Raw genomic sequence first — 20201 nt, 5'->3', positions numbered from 1 at the left:
GGTTACCGGAACCCCCGGGGAAAGATATGGGCCATATGGGCCATATGAGCCATAGGAGGGAGGCTAACCAGCCCACAAGGGGCTGGTGTGCCCCCACAAGGGAGGAGGCCGAATTGGACTAGGGAAGGGAGCGCCATCCCCCTTTCATACTCCTACTCATCCTTCCCCTTTTCCCCCTTCGGTAGAAGGAAAAAATGGGGCGGCCGAATCTTACTAGGACTGGAGTCCTAGTAGGACTCCCCTCTCCTTGGCGCGCCCCTTGTGGCCGGCCTCTTCCCCTCCTCCTTTATATACGGGGGCAAGGGGCATCCTAAAGCATATGAATTATTCTCTTAGCCGTGTGCGGTGGCTTCTCCATAGTTTACTCCTCCGGTCATAGTGTCGTAGTACTTAGTCGAAGTCCTGCGCGGATCACATCACCATCCCCGTCACCACGCCGTCGTGCTGACGAAACTCTCCCCTGACCCTCTGCTGGATCAAGAGTTTGAGGGACGTCATCGAGTTGAACGTGTGCTGAATTCGGAGGTGCCGTACGTTCGGTACTTGATCGGTTGGATCACGAAGACGTTCGACTGCATCAACCGCGTTAACCTAACACTTCCGCTTTCGGTCTACGAGGGTACATGGACACACTCTCCCGTCTCGTTGTTATACTTCTCCTAGATAGATCTTGCGTGATCGTAGAAATTTTTTTGAATTACTACATTCCCCAACACCACCCTTACTTCAAGATCTCTGTCGACCGTCCGACAACCATGAAGACGTTCAGAGATTGCAAAATAATTGACATGAGCGAGATAACATTTTCCTAATAAAATTTCTATTACTCCCTCCGTTCGAAATTACTTGTTGTAAAAATGAAAAAATATATACTTGTAACTAAAATACGTCTAGATACATTCATTTTTCGATAAACAATTCTGGACGAAAGACTATTTTTATATTTTGTCCCCACTTCAATAGATAGATGTAGATCTACTCGGCCAAAATCTCCCCAAGCTTCATTTCCTCCCCAAACCAAGCAGCGCCTACTTGTCTCCCTCCGCGAATCTCTCCCTCCCACGCTGATCTCAATCTGCCCGTCCCTCCACGGGCCCGCGCCGCCTCCCTCCCTCCATCCCCGCCGCATCGCCGGCGGCCTCAGCTTCGCACGCTCCGATGGTGCCGAGGTGGGTTTTCTTTCTCCTGGAAGAGCCCCCCGCACGCTCCGCCAGGAATGCCGTGGCTTCTCCTCCTCCCAGAAGAGGCTCCCGCGCGCTCCGCCCAGCGCCGGGACGCCGTCTCCGCACACGCTTAATTACGCTATTTGCCCTCTACGTTTCTCAACCCGCGAAAACCCTAATTCCTCCTCAGTTATCTTTCCGCGCTGCTCGTGTGCACAAGCACTGGCCGCATTCGGGTTTTTTTTCTTTTTTGAGTCCCGCTTGTTCCCTGTTCCTTTGCAGATTGGTCTCTTGCTAGTGCTGGCGGCTCAACCTGCAGACCGCGGCACCGCCATGGAGGCTCCGCTGACGGTGCAGATTGTCGAGTTCAACACCAAGGTGCGCCTTTCTGGGCTCCTCCATTTTCCCCGGTTCATTTTGGGTTTTCGTGCAGTGCTGTGAGGCTGTTGCTCTACATGTTTGGTGTTGGTGGATGTGCTTTGCAGGTGATGCAAGAGGAGCTGAAGAAGCTGGGGCTCAAGGTCAACCACCATGAGGCCAACATCACGTTCCTCAAGTCTGAGATCTATGCTATCGAAGAGTCGATTGCTGACCTGACAAGTAAGATTTTGTGTGTTTGCCACCCCGGCTTTATGCACTCTAGGTTACGCTGTTCTTATCTGAGAATGCAGCATGTGGATACCATCTGGCAGACCACGAAACATGTTAATTACGTTGTGGTGTGTTAGTCGACCATTAAGTTGTCGAAGTCCTTGGCAGTGAAGCTCTGTCATTTATGGAACTTTATTTGCCAATATTCCTATGTGGCTCTGTTTCGAACCACGTTATCAATATCTTGTTGTTTGAAATCATTTAAAGTGAAATCGACAATGTTCAGACTTGAATGACCATCTTTGTGTGTGCTGAATCCTGAATTGGATTGTCCATGAAAAAGCTAATAAGATGATATGCAGTACTCTTACTTATAGGGCACATGTCCTGCAAAATTAATATTATTTTCAAAGGCTGAAAATGCTGTGCTAAAAGCACACGTGCAATCATACAAAAGGCTAAAGAAATATGTAATACCATGAGGGGCTCGTTGTACATCCATGCAATTTTTTGAATTTTAATTCAGTGTATTGTGTGAGATGCACTTCTTTTTTGCTATGAACAGTGCACCTCACAATCTGAATCGAGTTTGAACTTGGAATTTTGTATCCGCGCACATCAGAAGTTTGTATGAACTTATATGTGTGTATTTGGTTTGAACAACATTTGTGCACTTAGCTATCATTCACTACAACACGGCTGTTGAAAGAAGGCGTATTGGCTAGGGTGTTTCTCTAAACGCCTCAAAATTGTGCTTAAGGAGGTGTTTTGGAGAATTCGCCTTAAATCATCTCTAGCTTAAGGTGTTTTTGCAAACCTCCTCGGATTGTGTGCAACTTTGGAGGCATTTTTACAAATTGTCTCGGATTGTATGCAGCTTTGGAGGTGTTTCCTAAAAAACCTGTAACCGGTAGAGATTTTGAGGCGATTCTCAAAAACACCTGATTGATTGGTGGTTTCTCAAAAATCGTCTCCAATCGCTGTGATGTTTCCTATTGTGGGGCATGTCCATGTATATATGTATAATTTATGACAAAGGGCATGCTTTGTTACATAATCACAATATATTCGCTGGTCTAGTGGTAGTGTGCTTACAATGGTTTGCAGCTGGTCCTGTGCTCGAGTCTTGCGTGCGTCGGAATGTTGCAGGCATATTTTTTACCTGTGTGAGGTTCTGTCTTTTAGTACCATACTGCTTAGCGAACAAGAGATTGCCGTATAAAAGGAGGAAACGTGGTCGCTGATTCAGAAATCGGAGCTACTGGTTAATGGGCTTAGGGGCCAGTTGCGCGATTGAATATTTCCGCCCGGTATATATGCGCCATGATACAGACGTTGAGGCCTGGCCGGAAAATAGAAAGCTGACGTTGATTCTTTTCTCTCAGTTTGGGTTTCGGTTGAGAAGTTTAGCAGTGCTTTAGGAAAACGCCCTAAAACGCCAGCAGATTCAAGGCGTTATTGGGGAATGCCTTGATTGACCTTCCCCTTCGCTACCATCTACATTCTACAGCATTGTAATATCAGCCGCGTTGTAGTGTCTAGGACTAGCCAATATTTCATGCTCATTTTCAAATTAGAATATGTTAGCACCATGGTCTGTGCATTGCATCGGATCGTGGATTTGTTTGAAAAAAAAAGGTGGCTGTGCTATATTAGTATCATAATGTGTAGGTAATACATGTCATTTTATACACAAAATGTTAAGAGTTGTTCAATACTTCTCTTAATTTATTATTCCTATTTAGATGCTAAACCTCAGAACCTTGTCAGTTACACTTGGAAAGGCTGCTGTAATTGCAAATAATGGTACATCAGTTGTCCTATACCTTTTCAATCTGTTGCTGAACCTGGAACTTTTATCAGTTAAACGTGGAAAGAAGGTTGTAGCTTCAAGTAATGGTACATCAGTTCAAGAAGCTGAACAGCGTACAATTGAAAGCATATGTAATCAGGACAAGACAGCAGCTTCGCTTATATGCCAGCTCAAGAAACGTCATTCCGCACAAATATCAACAATGCCAATGATGAAAGATATCCTTGGTGTTGTGGCTACCTTAGGAAAAACAAATGATGATAATCTAAGCAGGTTAATTTTCACCTTGTTTTGAATTGAATTTAGCTCCTCTATTGGTGCTAATTTACTTCACATGATATGTTTGTTTGCTTACGTTTGCTGGTATCTTTTTGTTTCTGTAAATTTGTGACAGCCTACTCTCAGAGTACTTGGGAATAGACAATATGCTTGGTCTCGTTTGCAAGACTTATGATGGCATAAAGAGTCTTGAAACATATGGCACAGAAGGCAACATTGATAAGAAAAGTGGTATTCATGGACTGGGTGGCTCAATTGGAAAGATTCTGCATGGGAGGTTTACCGTGTTTTGTCTTGAAAACATAAGGTGCCATTCTAACTATTGAATGTCCTTTTTCTCTCTTGGACTCGACCATATGAGCACGTAAATACTGTGCACTATTACACTCTGCAGGCCATTTTCTGGAGAAGTTGTGATTGATGATCCACAAAGATATCTTATGCTGCGTAAACCAAGGTTGCCTAACGGGGAGTCTCCTCCTGGTTTTCTTGGTTTCGCAGTAAATATGATACTTATGGACCAGGCATACTTGAGTTGTCTCACACCCCATGGCCATGGTCTTAGGGAGACTTTGTTTTACAGTTTGTTTTCTCATTTACAAGTTTATAAGACTACAGCTGATCTACGGCGTGCTATTCCCTTCATAAATGATGGTGCGGTTTCTCTAGATGGTGGTATATTGAGGCCTAATGGTTCATTCTGCCTTGGTGATAGGTACTCAAATATGCAATTTATACCTTTACATCTAACTTTGATGATGGATGATACAGTGTTTGAGTTTTTGCCTGTTTTAGTTTTCTTTTCGTTGAGTTTTGCTTACTTGTACTCTTGTGCCATCTCGGTACTTTCTTCTAATGCAAAATGACACGCACTTGGGTGCGTAATCGAGAAAAACATGTTTTGCAGATTGTCCTGATTACCACGTATTTTCACGTGCAGCCATTTCACGGCTTGTAAAAGCATATATTTAATAAAATCAGGATTATGTTTCACAAGCTCAATTTACCACAAGTGTTCCAGCTAAAATGAAACAATAACATTCATTCCAGTAAGAGCTATACGTTACGCAAAACTTTTAAGCATCTGCAGTCAATTTGCCTTATTATTTATTTATAATCCCTATGAAAGGAACATTGTAAGTTTTATTTATTATCGAAAGAGTAATCTACTTCTACATTTTTTATCTTTGGGATTTATGTACTCAAAGCTGTTCACTCGCACTAATAAGATACACAGTATTGATTTTTTGTATTAAAATTTATGTCATCACTTTTTTCTTGATGAATAAAGATGACCTTTGTAGGAAAGATGTTGAAGTGAAATTTACTGTAGCTTTAAGCTCTGGGGATTCAAACACACCTGGAAGTATCACTGAAATGGAAGAGCAAGTCAAACTGAAGAACTGGGAGAAGGAAAGGCTTGTTGAGGATATAAAAAGGGAGGAAGATTTGTTAAAGCAAGTTAAGGACTCATTCAGCAATCAAAAGCAACAGCTTCTGGACTATATCACTCAATCGCCAGCGTCAAAGGTGCATTCACAATATCGATCTATTCTCTCTGAAACTTCAGCTACTTAATAAGTCATAGCGGTACAATGCAATATTTTCGTATATACTACTATTAGCTTCCCTATCACGAACTGGTGGTCTTTTTCTGAGATTTGATCGATCTATTCTCTCTGAAACTTCAGCTACTTAATAAGTCATAGCTGTACAATGCAATATTTACGTATATACTATTAGCTTCCCTATGACGAATTGCTGATCTTTCCCTGAGATCTGAAATATTTAACTTTTAATTATGTAAGTTTTCTCTCTTCTGAAAATTAGATATCTGTATGGTGGCATAGCTGCTTGGTGAACGGGAGAAGGAGGGGGGGGGGGGGGGGAGGGGGGTGGGGGGGGGGGGGGGGCAGAGGGGTCTGTTTGACACAAGTGACAGACCAATAGCATTACCAATTTCAACCTTGACATGCTGCGCCAGTAATCTATTGGTTTCAACGTGATATTGATGTAGTATCTTAGACTTCCAAATTACTCCCTCTGTTCCTAAATATAAGTATTTTTAGAGATTCCAATAAGGGACTACATACGGAGCAAAATGAGTGACTCTGCACTGTAAAATATGTCTATATACATCCGTATGTAGTCCATAGTGGAATCTCTAAAGACTTATATTTAGGAACGGAGGGAGTACGTGATAGCATGGTTAGAGGATACGGATAGTCTGATAGGCTTTGGTTCCTGTGTTTATGAGGTTTAATCATTGTTTTGGAGAATACAAACATGCTTGATTCTCCCGTAGTTGAATGTTTTATCTATGCTGATGTTTATTAGCTCTGGTCGGTTTGGCAAAGATGAAATTTTAAGGTGCTGCACATTAGTGTGACAAACTCCGAAGGAAGCAGCAGTTAGGCGGCAAATCATCATTGATCAGTTTTACATACTTCCCATGTCTACTGATACCAAGATACCTTTTTCTCTAAAAAAAAGGGAAATACTTCAATTGTCTCATGTAGTATGTCGCAAGAGCTTCAAGAGATTTATACATTTCTCTTCATTTATACATCCCCAATTTACTGATGCTCTTTCCTTTCAACAGAGGGTGCAGGGTTCACCAACCATTCGCTCACCTGCAACTCCGGGAAGTAATCCATTTGCAGCAACTCCTGGGCGTAACCCGTTTACATCAACTCCTGGAAGTCACCCGTTTGCTACAACTCCGGGAGGCAACCCATTTGCAGCTACTACTCCTGGAGGTCACCCGATTGCAGCAACTCCTGGAAGTCACCCGATCGCAGCAACTCCTGGAAATATTTCGTTTGCAGTCAAGCCTCCCCACATGCGCTGACAGCGTAAATGTCCGCATGCGATTTCCTTTTGCTGGGAGTTTGTCATGCTCTGGTTTTATCCATACGTAACCAACTGCATTTTGCGAAGTTCTTAACGCTAGATTCTAGTGCACAGTAGGGATGCGAAAAGTTAGTACATAACCACCGACTTTTGTTCATAAGTTGGGGCCTGTCTCTGGTCACTTATTTTGTTACTAGTCCTTTTGTGTATCTCGTCGAAAGAGAAGATACGGTGATAGAAGAGTCCCCACCTAACCAAATTCAACAGAAGGTTTGACAGCAACATTGAAATGCCAGTCTGGTTTCAGCATTGGCTGATCTGTTTCACTTGTGAACCTTCCTGCTGGAAGCAGGCAGGAGGAGCTTTTTGTTTCTTCCCGTCATGCTTGTAGGAAACATGATGTAACAAATCGGCTTATTGTCAGCGAAGCAGCAAGCATATACTCCCTCTGTTCCTAAATATAAGTCTTTTTAGAGATTTCAATATGGATTACATACAGATGTATATAAACATAGTTTAGAGTGTAGATTCACTCATTTTGCATCGTCAATAGTCCATATTGGAATCTATAGAAAGACTTATACTCCCCCTGTTCCAAATTAGTTGACTTGAATTTGTGTAAATACGGATGTATCTATACTTTTTTAGTGTCTAGATACATCAGTGTCTACATAAATATGAGTCCAGTAATTTGGAATGGGGGGAGTATTTAGGGAACGGAGGGAGTATAAGTCAGAAGTGACCATTGTTGACACCTCCTGGCTGTATTTGCTCATCTGGTGGTTACATGGCCATTGTTTTGGCTGTTATGTGAATGAATCTCTGTCATCGAGCAGTGGAAACTCAAAAAGGCGAATTTCCTGGAACTGTTTTGCCGCTATTAGATTTGGCAAGCAAGATGTAAACATTAGCACCAGGTAGAAGAGTGGAGTACATTTGCCGTCGATGCGGAGCTACGTACAAAACTTCAATATTGGAATTGATTCAGCAGGCAACGCTGCTCGAATAATCTGACCTAGCTAGACAACGTCAAGACTGAAACAAAATCAAAGAGGTTTGGACGTCCTTCTCCAGCACATGGCCAAGTGAGATGAGATGAGATAAGCTCTTGAGCTACACAAGATGGCCAGCTGCACTGCAGTTCCTTGAGCTATTACACAACATGGCCAAGTGCACTGCAGTTCCTTGAGGTGGATCATTTGTCACTGCAAGTAGCAAATCCAAGTGAGATGAGATCTGCTCTTGAGCTACACAAGATTTTGATGACAGGTTATCGGGCGTACCTTTTCTTCTTGTCGGAGGCGACTTTCCGTCCCTTGCCGGCTATGACGTCGTCCATGCTCTGGCCGTAGCGCCGGTACCGGCCACCGGAGGCGACGAAGCCGGGGCACGGCCGGTAGGCCTTGATCGGCCACCACCCAAACAAGGGGACGGCGGCTATGCCGCCCATGATCCGCCCTTCGCCGTTGCAGCCCCTCTCTGTTTCCTCACGACCGCACCCTTTGCACCCCCTGTGTACAGTTAGAAAGAACACGTTATGTCTGTTTGAAACCGGAAGCAGGCTATATAAATCCAACTGATTTTTTTTCAAGTAGTCTAAATTTGCTGCGGCAGATTGCTATAGAGGTTAGGAGCTCGAAAGACTCATTTTAGCAGAAGTTGACAACAATAGGCTGTGGTCTCAGTCAATAAACGTACTGTCACAGTGGCAAAAACAAATCAAAATATCATAAAAAATAAGGTTCCACCGAGACTTGAACTCGGGTTACTGGATTCAGAGTCCAATGTCCTAACCACTAGACCATGGAACCATTTGTTGATGCGATGTTGAACATAATCATAATTAAACATAACGTTCACGTTTACATAGGGGACACACTGACATGCTCAATAAAATTGTCATATATCATTCCGACAGTTACATGCTCGATAAATTTGAGACAGTAATTCAGCAGACCTGGAACAGCAGCCCGTACCTGAAGTTGGGGTCATCCTTGTAGTCGTATCTGACAGCCGCCGGAGCAGGGGCAGGGGCCGTCGCCTCTGCTGCTGCTGCTGCTGCTGCTCCCTCTTGATCTTTGGTCACAACAGAGGAAGCAGAGGACGAGGAGCTGCCGGATGAGCTGCAGGCAAGATTGCCTCTGGCTCTGGCCGGCGCGTGCTTCCTCTGCAGCAGAGTCGACGCAGGCGCCAAAGGAGGAGAGGGGGAGGGGGAGTGGTTGGTCGAGAGGAAGACGGCGCTGTGAAGAGGAGGAGAAGGGAGCCAGAGGGAGGCCGCCATTTTTCAGGGGTGGGCGCGCTCGTGCCACGCTCCCTCCCTGAGCCTCGCTTCCTTTCCCTGGAGATGCGGCCAGGGGAGGAGGGAGAAATGGAGGAGAAAACTGGGGTGGGGGACGTGGGAAAAGATTGGAGGATGAACTTGCGGCCACGTAGACGTCGTCAGGAGGCCGTGTTTCGGTTGGAGATAATGCGTGGTGAGTGCTGCTCCTACGATTTTATATTTTGAATTTCTCCTACGATTTTATTGGTTCTTTTTATCTCATCTCTGAACCGGTTCGTTTACAGATTTGTTTCGCAGATGGGAAAAGGGACTGGTTATCTGAAAAAGATTATCGCTGTCTGAACATGTGAGAAGTTACTCGAGGAAGTTACTGTACATGAGGAGAAAAAAGAATGAAAACCAAACAAAAATGAGGTTCTACCGAGACTTGAACTCGGGTTACTGGATTCAGAGTCCAATGTCCTAACCGCTAGACCATAGAACCTTTTGTGGACTTCTAACCTGACATTAGATTTATATCTTTATTACTCTACACGATTTTTCAGACTGCACAAAGCAAACAATGTTAATTTACGATGTTTTGCGATAAAAATAGGTGTATAGACGCGCACACACTGACTCCAAATGCATTTCAAGCCGTTCAACAGCTTCTCGCCAAGCCTGAATTTCTACTAATTTTCAAAGGATAGTTAGTGCAATTTTTATTTAGTGTTTGCTTAGCTCAAATGATAGGAAAGATGACTATAATTTAGTGTTGTGTGTGTGTGATGCGGGTCATGCTCGAATTGTTTTCCTTTGGCCGGTTACTATTCTTCCCGTTGATGATGCCTTTTCTTTGAGTCATCCCCCGTACAAGATATCATGTGTGTATGTGTTGTACTACCTCCGTCCCAAATTGTAAGATGTTTTCGTAGCTAGGCTATGGTTACTGCAAATGTAGAGGGCCAAATAATTGATGATGATATGAAGAACAACTTCATGCTCATTTCAGTGTGTGAAGCTATGGGAGTATTTAGCCTTTGGGTGCAACTACCTTGAAGATGGTAGTTCAGACTATATTCTACCAATATATATAATGATTTAGCAATATGATTAGCGATGCGAGTGTGACATTGTTGTTGAAAATCGGAGGCGTAAGTTGATCATATGAGTTAGGACAAACAATTACAACATCGATCCCGGGACTGCTATCAAGGTTTAGTGCAAACGCCTACAATCCCAATGCATGACTACGGGCGCTCCACTATTAATGACCCACAAGTATATGGGATCAATTATAGTTTTTTCGATAAGTAAGAGTGTCGAACCCAACGAGAAGCAGAAGGAAATAACAAGTGGTTTTCAGCAAGGTAATGTCTGCAAGTGCTGAAATTGTAAGTAACAGAGTGGTTTGATAGAATAATAATTTGTAACTAGCAAGTAACGATAATAGTAACAAAAGTGCAGCAAGGTAGCCCAATCCTTTTGAGGTAAATGACATGCCGAAACAGTCTCTTATAATAAGCAAAACGTTCTTGAGGGTACACGGAAATTTCATCTAGTCACTTTCATCATGTTGGTTCGATTTGTGTTCACTACTTTAATAATTTGATATATGGGTGGAAGTGTTGTTCTTACTTGAACAAACCTCCTACTTATGATTAACCCACTCGCAAGCATCCGCAACTACGAGAAAAGTATTAAGAATAAATTTTAACCATAACATTAAACTTTTGGATCCAATCGGTCCCTTACGGAATAGCGCATAAACTAGGGTTTAAGCTTCTGTCACTCTCGCAACCCATTATCTAATTAATACTCCACAATGCATTTCCTTAGACCCAAATATGGTGAAGTGTCATGTAGTCGACGTTCACATGACACCACTAAGGGAATCACAACATACATACTATCAAAATATCGAACACATATCAAGTTTACATGATTACTTGCAACAAGATTTCTTCCGTGACCTCAAGAACAAAAGTAACTACTCACAAGTGATAAACATGCTCAAGATTAGAGGGGTATTAAATAGCATGTTGAATCTGAACATATAATCTTCCACCAAATAAACCATATATAGTAATCAACTACAAGATGTAATCAACACTACTAGTCACCCACAAGCACCAATCTATAGTTTCGGTACAGAGATTGAACTAGGGTTTGAGATGAGATGGTGCTGTTGAAGATGTTGATGGAGATTGCTCTCCCCAAGATGGGAGAGTTGTTGGTGATGATGATGACGATGATTTCTCCCTCCGAGAGGGAAGTTCCCTCGGCGAAATCGCTCCGCCAGAGGGCAAAAGTGCTCCTGCCCAAGTTCCACCTCGAGACGGCGGCGCTCCGTCCCGAAAGTTATCTCCTTATTTTTCAAGGTCAAAATGACTTATATACCAGAAGATGGGCATCAGAGGTGGGCTGGGCTGAGCACAACCCACCAGGGCGCGCTTGGCCCCCCAGGCGCGCCCTGATGTCTTGTTCTCACCAGGTGCCCCCCTCCGGTGGTTATTTGCTCCAGTATTTCTTATTTATTCCATAAAAATTCCCCGTGAAGTTTCAGCTTATTTGGAGTTGTGCAGAATAGGTGGCCTGACGTAGCTTTTCCAGGTCCAGATTTTCAGCTGCCGGAATTCTCCCTCTTTGTGTGAACCTTGCAAATTATGAGAGAAAAGGCATTAGAATTACTCCAAGAAGCATTATTATGCATTAAAACATTATAAATAATAGTAGGTAAACATGATGCAAAATGGACGTATCAACTCCCCAAGCTTAGACCTCGCTTGTCCTGAAGCGAAAACTGAAATCAAAAAACATGTCCACATGCTTAGAGAGAGAGAGAGAGGTGTTGATAAAAACAAAATACGGACATAGAAGCATCATGTAAATTATTATAACAACAACAAACTTAAACATAAAACTTATAATAGAGATTTTATCATAGACTTCTCATGAATAAGTAACAATTCATCACACTATTGAAGTATAAAGCATAAACTCTACTGGAAACCAACAAACTATGTTCTCAGTCAACTTTGCATCTACAATTCATCATCTTTTCAGGAAGGAACACGTATCGGAGCCTTTAGGCAAGTCCACATAGTCAACCATCTTATAGTCTTCTATGATTGCTAACACTCACCGCATACACATGAGCAAAATGTTTCAAACGAACACATAGAAAGATATGGGCTCATAGTTTCGCCTCCCAACGTACTCACCTCGAGGGCGATGTCAACAATAATAACTCATGCTACCCACATCCAACTGGATATATGTGCCTAGATCTTTCCTCACCACATGATGCTTGCCAAAAGAGAAAATAATAATGAATAGAGAGAAAAACTTTGACTCTTTGCATAAAAGTAAATACATGAAAGTAAAAGATAGGCCCTTCGCAGAGGGAAGCAGAGGTTGCCATGCGCTTTTTGTTTGTATGCTCAAACCCTTAGTGCAAAAGAACGTCACGTTTATTACCCCTTATGATAGCAACCTTTATTATGCAGTCTGTCGCTTTTATTCTTTGCTATCACAAGTTCGCACAACGCTTATTTTTCTCTTACACTAAATGATCTAACACTTTTAGAAGCAATTTTTATTGCCTTATTGCACCGATGACAACTTACTTGAAGGATCTTACTCAATCCTTAGGTAGGTATGGTGGACTATTGAAAATAAGATTTGGGTTTAAGGGTTTCTGGATGCACAAGTAGTATCTCTACTTGGTGCGGAATTTTTGGCTACCAAAGATGGGGGGCAAGCACCACACGTTGAAGGATCTATGACAATATAACTTCTATGTGAATGTGAACAAACATAATCATTACGTTGTCTTCCTTGTCCAACATCAACAATTTTGGCATATAATATTTTGATGGGGGCTCACAATCACAAAAGATTTCCAAGATAGCGCATTTGCATGTGAATCTTCTCTTCCCTTATTAATTCTTTCATGAATTGCATCATTGACCAATGCTATGTTTGTCAATCTCCAATAAAATTTTCTACTTATACTTATACTTATGTGGTGTTATTACCTACCATAAGATTAGCATATGATCTTTTTCATTTATTTCCTTTCTTTTTATTGCAACATTAAAGTAAAGAAAGCAAAACTCAAACTAAACTTTATTATATATCTCGCACACGATTACAAGGATAGATCACTAAGCAAACTCTCAAAAAGAAAGGATCGAACTGAACTTCTATTCATCTAAAGCAAAAGATAACTATGGATCAAACTAATATAAGTAAAGGAAAAAGATAGTAGAGGTGATACGATACCGGGGCACCTCCCCAAGCTTGGCGTAAGCCAAGGGGAGTGCTCATACGCGATACTCAATTTTCTTTTGGTGATGAAGAAGGAGGTGGTGGTGGTGATGAAGTAGCGATCTTGGCCTTCATGATTAAGAGATTCTCCAATCTACGGATGACGCTCCAGAGGAAGGTGATGTGCTCTTGTCAGAATATTTTCACGAGTGAGATATTTATTTTGCACACGAACCGTTTCAATGACCCGAAAGGCTTCAATCTCGGTGGGGGTAAGATAATCATAGTAGGGTTTAAGGATATCTTCTTCCTCCTCAGCAGGCTGGGCTTGCTCAACCACCGGAACTTGGTTTCCGATGGCCTCCTTGCTCTTGCTCCCTTCGAGAGGTTCTCCGGGCCCCCCACTCTTCAGCTCGATCTTCGTCAACCAAGTGTCCTCTTCTACGTTGTTGCTGGAGGGATAAGACATGATGCATGGCTTGACATATCTGACCGAGAACAACAAGAAAAGAAAACAGAAGATTTCTCCAAGATACGATGGCCAATAGGTTCGGGGGGTATATAAAGAATTTTTATCTTGGGAAACAATCAAACAGAAGAAAAACGGAGTCCGGAAGGTACCCGAGGTGGGCACAACCCACCTGGACATACCCATAGGATTTTTATATGTTGTTCTATAAGCCCAAAGTGCATCATCTAATTTCTTAGACCAATTCTTCCGAGACCTATTGACAGTATTTTGCAAAATTAATTTTATTTCTCTATTGCTAAGTTCAACTTGACCACTAGACTGAGGATGATAGGGTGATGCAATTCTATGGTTAACATCATACTTGGCAAGCATTTTACCGAAGGCACCATGAAGAAAGTGTGAATCACCATCAGTCATTAAATATCTAGGGACTCCAAACCTTGGGAAAATAACTTCTTTAAGCATTTTAATAGAGGTGTTGTGATCATCACTACTAGTTGGAATATCTTCTACCCACTTAGTAACATAATCAACAGCAACCAAAATATGCGTATACCCATTAGAGGAAGGAAGTGGTCCCATGTAATCAAATCCCCAAACATCAAATGGTTCAACATCAAGTGAATAATGCATAGGCATTTCTTGATGCTTACCGATATTACCTATTCTTTGACATTCATCACAAGATAAGACAAACTTACAAGCATCCTTGAAGAGAGTAGGCCAATAAAACCCAGATTGCAATACCTTGTGAGCAGTTCTGTCTCCTGCATGATGTCCTCCATAAGCTTCGAAGTGATATTTCCGTAGGATTTGTCCCTGTTCATGCTCAGGTACACAACGTCTAATAATACCATCTACTCCTTCTTTATAAAGATGTGGGTCATCACAAAAGTAATGTCTTAAATCATAGAAGATTTTTTTCTTTTGTTGGTATGTGAAACTAGGTGGTAAATATTTAGCAACAATGTAATTAGCATAGTCAGCATACCAAGGAGTGTTATGAGAAACATTTATTGCAGCTAACTTCTCATCAGAAAAACTATCATCAATAGGTAGTGGGTCATCAAGAATATTTTCAAGCCTAGACAAGTTATCAGCCATGGGGTTCTCTGCTCCTTTTCTATCAGTGATATGCAAATCAAATTCTTGTAGCAAGAGAACCCATCGAATAAGTCTAGGTTTGGCATCTTTATTTTCCATAAGATATTTTATAGAAGCATGATCGGTGTGAACAATAACTTTAGAGTCAATAATGTAAGATCTAAATTTATCACAAGCAAACACCACTGCTAGAAATTCTCTTTTCAGTAGTAGCATAATTTTGTTGTGCACTGTCTAGAGTTTTACTAGCATAATGAATAACATTTAGTTTCTTATCAACTCTTTGTCCTAGAACAACACCAACAACATAATCACTAGCATCACACATAATTTCAAAAGGCAAGTTCCAATCAGGTCGTTGAACAATAGGTGCAGAAATTAAGGCTTTCTTGAGTGTTTCGAAGGCTTCTGAACAATCATTATAAAAAACAAAAGGAATATCCTTTTGCAAAAGATTTGTAAAAGGCCTAGAAATTTTAGAAAAGTCTTTGACAAATCTCCTATATAAACCAGCATTGTAAACCGGCCAGGAGTAGCCGGATTAACTTTATGAAGATTAGAAGCCCATGAAGACCTAAGAATAATGGCGCTTTTCGAAGGCCCAAGGCCCAAAGGCGAGTTAAGGCCTGTAGATGTAAACCGACCTTATTATGTAACTTGCATTGTAAGATAGGAAGGATAAAGATCGAGCCAGACACGTTTATGATCCGTCCTCGGGACTCTGTAAACCAGCGGGCGTCAACCTATGTATATAAAGGGACGACCCGGCAGCGGTTTAGGGACAACAGACAACAACTCGAGAGCCAGGCAAAGCGGATTCACTCCCTGGTCATCGAAACCCCAGCAATACCAAGCACAACTAGACGTAGGCTTTTACCTTCATCGAAGGGGCCGAACTAGTATAAAATCCCTCATGTCCCTTGTCTGGTTTAACCCCTTTAAGCTAACCCATAGCGATGGCTCCATGACTAAGTCCTTTCACGAGGACATCTGCCGTGACAAACCCATGACAGTTGGCGCCCACCGTGGGGCTATCGCACGATGGTTTCGAGTTCTTGAAGGGCAGCTTCGAAGGACTCAAGGGATACACTATGGGCCGGATGACGAAAAGTCGTCGCGACAAGCTCTACATCGATGACGCAGGATGGGGTCCCGAGGCCGGTTCAGTGGAATACGGGTACCGGGTCCCCTTTGGCGGAATTCACGTCTTCATCGGCAAGATCGGCGAACCGGGCCCTGAGCCGGACACCTGCACCGACATCACTGAGATAGCTCAGCGTGCAAGCCTTACCCCGGTTCAGCCCGCACCAAGGCATGTTTTTGTAGGTGTCATCCATGGAGCGGAATATGAGGATGGACCGACATCTGATGGGGAAGCCATTGTCCGTTCTGATGACGAGTCTTCAACCGGGGAAACCGAGTCGCTATATCAGCTGCAGGACGGCCGGATTAGTGGGAGTTCCAATGGCAACAGTATTTCGGACCCCCTCGATCTGCCAAGCCGGGTCACGGTCTTCATGGCCGGCACATAACCGGCGCAACACTCTTCTACCGCCGCGGCGATGTTCTCTGGTTCAGCAACAACAATGACAGCAGGAGCAGGGGGCTCTGCACCGCCTCCCGCTCAGGTTTTGTCTGACTTGTTCGACGCTTTGGCAACATTGATGGCCGCGGAGGTGGACGCGGCAGCCCGAGATCAGCACAATGCGGAGATTGCAAAGGTGAAAGATCAGATAACTCAGGCTAAAGCGGACATGGCAGCAGAGAACGCCAGGATGGCTACAGAACGGGCCGAATTGGAAGCTCAGGCCTACCGGCTTAGGTTGGACCAGAATGCCTTGGATGAGGTCATGAGAAGGAGATACCGGTCGCATCTCCTGCCGGGTTATGAGCCAAGAAATCTCTTCAACACGCCAGGAGCCGGAACTAGTAACCATCCAGTGGTAAACCGGACGGAGGCGCCGGGAACAGGAGCGCCGGTTCAACCACGCACGATGAACCCGCCTCGTCAGAACAACATTGTGCCGCAGTATGTTTCGACGCCCCAGGGGCATTACTCTAACCTGTTGGATAACATTGTGGCCGCCGCTTCATGATTGGCAGCCCTCCCAACTGAAGGTGAGTCACCAGTGGCAGTTGAGGCACGACAGGCCAGAGAGCTCCTTCAAACAGCTTTAAACCAGCAGCATGCTTATTCACATAGTCGCGAGAGGATTCACTCCACCCCCCGTCCGAGTCGGAGCTACAACAGGCACATTGAGGATGAACCGGCCGTATCAACTAGTGCACGTCACCGTAACTCGCCGCGAGGACACAACCCGGCAGGTGGTGGAGCTAATGCGCAGGATGTGGTGGATCATGGTCGTGCACGTCGAGAAGTCGAGTTGGCAGCCCCGTACGCCGCTCGTCAACCTACTCCGGTTCGCCCTACCACCTCAGTGGAGCCCGGCGTGGTCTTAACTTCTTTAGGGGTGCCGTGTCTTACCCCCGCTTTGCGTAATGTGCGATTGCCCAAGGATTTTAAGGGACCTCGCAAGGTGCCCAATTACACCGACGATTTGCAACCGGAGTCATGGGTGGAGAGTTATGAGATGGCGATGGAGATGCTGGACGTGGATGAAGCAGTGTGTGCTAAATACTTCACCATGATGTTGGAGGGGACAACTCGAACTTGGTTAAAGAGCTTACCAGCTAACTCTGTCGGGTCATGGGCTGAGCTAAAGCACCGGTTTATCCAGAATTTCAAAGATACATGTAAGCAGCCTATGTCAATTGTGGACCTAACCGCTTGTGTTCAAGAGGAGATGGAGTCTACTACGCATTGGGTGAAGCGAGTCTCAGCTATTTTGCATTCGTCAGACCGCATTAATGCGGATACAACAGTTTTGACGTTGGAGGGCAACTGCCGGTTTATGCCATTAAAATTGAAGCTAGGGAGGCTCAAGCGTCACTGCAATGACATGTCAACCCTTATGGCTGCTCTGGTGAAATACGCCGATTCAGATAGTAGCAAAGACCCTGAGTCTGAGGATAACAAACCGGGGAAAGGGAAAAAGAATGGCAATACCAAGGGGCAGCAGCACAATCCGACAGGTCATGGGAATAACGGTAAGCGCAAGGCAGACAATAGTTTGGACTTCGTGGCTAACACTAACGTGCAGGACAACGGTCAACATCGTAAGGGTAAATAGCCCCAGAGGGGCAGAGGGTCAGGCCCAATCTGGAGCGCCTGTTAAATCAACCTTGTCCAAAGCACGGATCGAAAGAAAGACCTGCTTCACATCTTTGGAAGGATTGTTTCATTATGCGGGAGTTTAAGAATTCCAATATGTTTCAATATGACAACGGCTCGCCCGACGGTTCAGGAGGCGGTTTTCATGGGCTGGGTTACGGAGGTGGCAGCTCTGGTTCAGGATTCCAAGGCAATCAAATCGGACATGGCCATCAAGGGAACCAGGGCAATCAAGGAGGTTATAACCATCAGGGGAATCAGCAACAGCAATAGTCGGGTTATCAGAGCAATCCAAAGCAGTTGAATAGTGGGTAGTATCATGTCTTTACCATTAGCTTGTGTAAACGCGATCCGAAGCTTCACAAGAGGGTAGTAAACTTTGTTGAACTGGCAGTACCTCAGTATCCGCGCTGGTCTGAGCAACCCATTTTATGGAGTATAGAGGATCACCCACCCCGGGTTGATAATCCGGGTCATTTGGCCTTAGTGGGTGCTTATGGATGGGGGAAGGAGTATAAATATTCTTTACTATGATACATTCCGCCGTATGGGGTTGACAGATAAGAATTTTAAACCGTCGAACACCGTTTTTCATGGTGTGGTGCCCAGTAAGTCTGCGTATCCAGTGGGCAAGATAGCCCTAGAGGTGGCCTTTGGAGATGATCACGATTCAAGGTCAGAAACATTGACTTTTGAGGTGGTGAAAATCAAGAGTCTGTATCACGCCCTGTTTGGGCGACTGGCTTATGCCAAGTTCATGGCGAGGCCGTGTTATGTTTATCTGCAGCTTAAGATGCCAGGTCATAAGGGGACCATCATAGTACATGGGAGCAGGAAGATTTCTTTGGAATGTGAGGAAGGTGATGCGGCTTACGCTGAGTCGGTTTGTGCCATAGAAGAGCTAAAGTTTTATAAAGACAAGGTTGATCCGGCAGACATGACTTCTTTGAAAAAGCCAACTACGGAGCACGATCCGGCGTTAAAGTTTAAATCGGCCACAGACACTAAGATGGTTGATTTTGTTCCTGGCGATTCATCCAAGCAGTTCAGCATCAGTGCTAACCTGGATTCCAAATAGGAAAGCGCGCTCATCAAGTTCATCCGTGAGAACCGGGACATCTTTGCATGGAAGCCTTCTGACATGCCAGGTGTACCGAGGGAACTCGCTGAGCACACACTTAATATAGATCCTAAGTTTAAACCGGTCAGACAGTTTCTCTGCTGCTTTAACGAAGAAAGGCGTAAAGCTATTGGTGAGGAGGTAGCTCGGCTGTTGGCCGCAGGGTTTATCGTGGAGGTTTTTCACCCTAAGTGGTTAGCTAACCCGCTGTTGGTTCTTAAGAAAAACGGCACTTGGCATATGTGTGTGGACTACACAGATTTGAACAAAGCTTGTCCAGCAGATCCCTTTGCCCTCCCTCGCATTGATCAGATTATTGATGCTACGACGGGTTGTGACCGTTTGTGTTTTTTGGATGCTTACCCCGGTTATCATCAGATCAAAATGGTAGTTAAGGACCAGGAGAAGACAACTTTTATAAGTCCCTTTGGAGCCTTCTGCTATGTCTCCATGCCCTTTGGGCTCAAGAGTGCCGAGGCGACTTATCAACGTTGTGTTCAGAATTGTCTTCATAAGCAGATTGGGCGCAGTGTTCACACATATGTAGATGATATTGTGGTAAAGTCCAGGAAGGAGGAAACATTGATAGATGACTTGAGAGAAACCTTTGACAACCTCCGGGTTTATAAGATGATGCTTAATCCGGACAAATGTGTCTTTGGTGTTTCGGCAGGCAAGCTCTTAGGTTTCTGGTGTCTAACAGGGGCATTGAGGCTAATCCGGAGAAGATCACAGCTATCACCTCTCTGGCTAAACTGGCATGTATCAATGACGTTCAGCGTTTGGCGGGCCAGATTGCGGCTTTGAGCCGGTTTATCAGTCGTCTTGGGGAGAAGGCTATCCCTTTATATCAGATGCTAAAGAAAACGGATGACTTTGTCTGGAGCGATGCGACTGATAAAGCATTTGAGGATATGAAGAGGCAGTTAGCTGAACCGCCTGTCCTTGCGGCTCCGATCGATAAAGAGCCTTTACTGCTATATGTGGCTGCTAATGCCCGGGCTGTTAGTGTGGCTATTGTTGTGGAGCGCAAGGAGGCTGG

The 20201-nt window shown here is 44.0% G+C and overlaps 2 protein-coding genes and 2 non-coding genes across 4 annotated transcripts; 1 reads left to right on the top strand and 3 right to left on the bottom strand.

Annotated features, from left to right (window-relative positions):
* The first annotated feature begins 1031 nt into the window (after nucleotides 1–1031).
* On the top strand, nucleotides 1032–7025 carry LOC125543449 (protein DEFECTIVE IN MERISTEM SILENCING 3-like). The gene is made up of 9 exons (XM_048706807.1): nucleotides 1032–1169; nucleotides 1446–1541; nucleotides 1649–1763; nucleotides 3618–3840; nucleotides 3962–4153; nucleotides 4241–4561; nucleotides 5151–5376; nucleotides 6449–6708; nucleotides 6763–7025. Exons 2-8 carry the CDS (start codon nucleotides 1497–1499, stop codon nucleotides 6695–6697), a joined length of 1371 nt encoding a protein of 456 aa, XP_048562764.1. The 5' UTR covers nucleotides 1032–1169; nucleotides 1446–1496; the 3' UTR covers nucleotides 6698–6708; nucleotides 6763–7025.
* Nucleotides 7026–7555: 530 nt separating this feature from the next.
* LOC125543451 lies at nucleotides 7556–9108 on the bottom strand. Its single transcript, XM_048706808.1, has 3 exons — nucleotides 8676–9108; nucleotides 7983–8210; nucleotides 7556–7904 (listed from the first exon to the last, which is right to left on the bottom strand). Exons 1-3 carry the CDS (start codon nucleotides 8978–8980, stop codon nucleotides 7895–7897), a joined length of 543 nt encoding a protein of 180 aa, XP_048562765.1. The 5' UTR covers nucleotides 8981–9108; the 3' UTR covers nucleotides 7556–7894.
* On the bottom strand, nucleotides 8439–8510 carry TRNAQ-CUG. Its single transcript has one exon. It is a non-coding gene; the product is annotated as a tRNA-Gln (tRNA).
* A 284-nt stretch (nucleotides 9109–9392) lies between the features above and the next one.
* On the bottom strand, nucleotides 9393–9464 carry TRNAQ-CUG. Its single transcript has one exon. It is a non-coding gene; the product is annotated as a tRNA-Gln (tRNA).
* Between the last annotated feature and the right edge of the window lie 10737 nt (nucleotides 9465–20201).

Source organism: Triticum urartu, chromosome 3 (genome assembly GCF_003073215.2).
Source record: "Triticum urartu cultivar G1812 chromosome 3, Tu2.1, whole genome shotgun sequence".
NCBI classification, from domain to species: domain Eukaryota; kingdom Viridiplantae; phylum Streptophyta; class Magnoliopsida; order Poales; family Poaceae; genus Triticum; species Triticum urartu.
The sequence above is the reverse complement of the archived record's forward strand: the minus strand, read 5'-3'. Positions and strand labels throughout refer to the sequence as shown.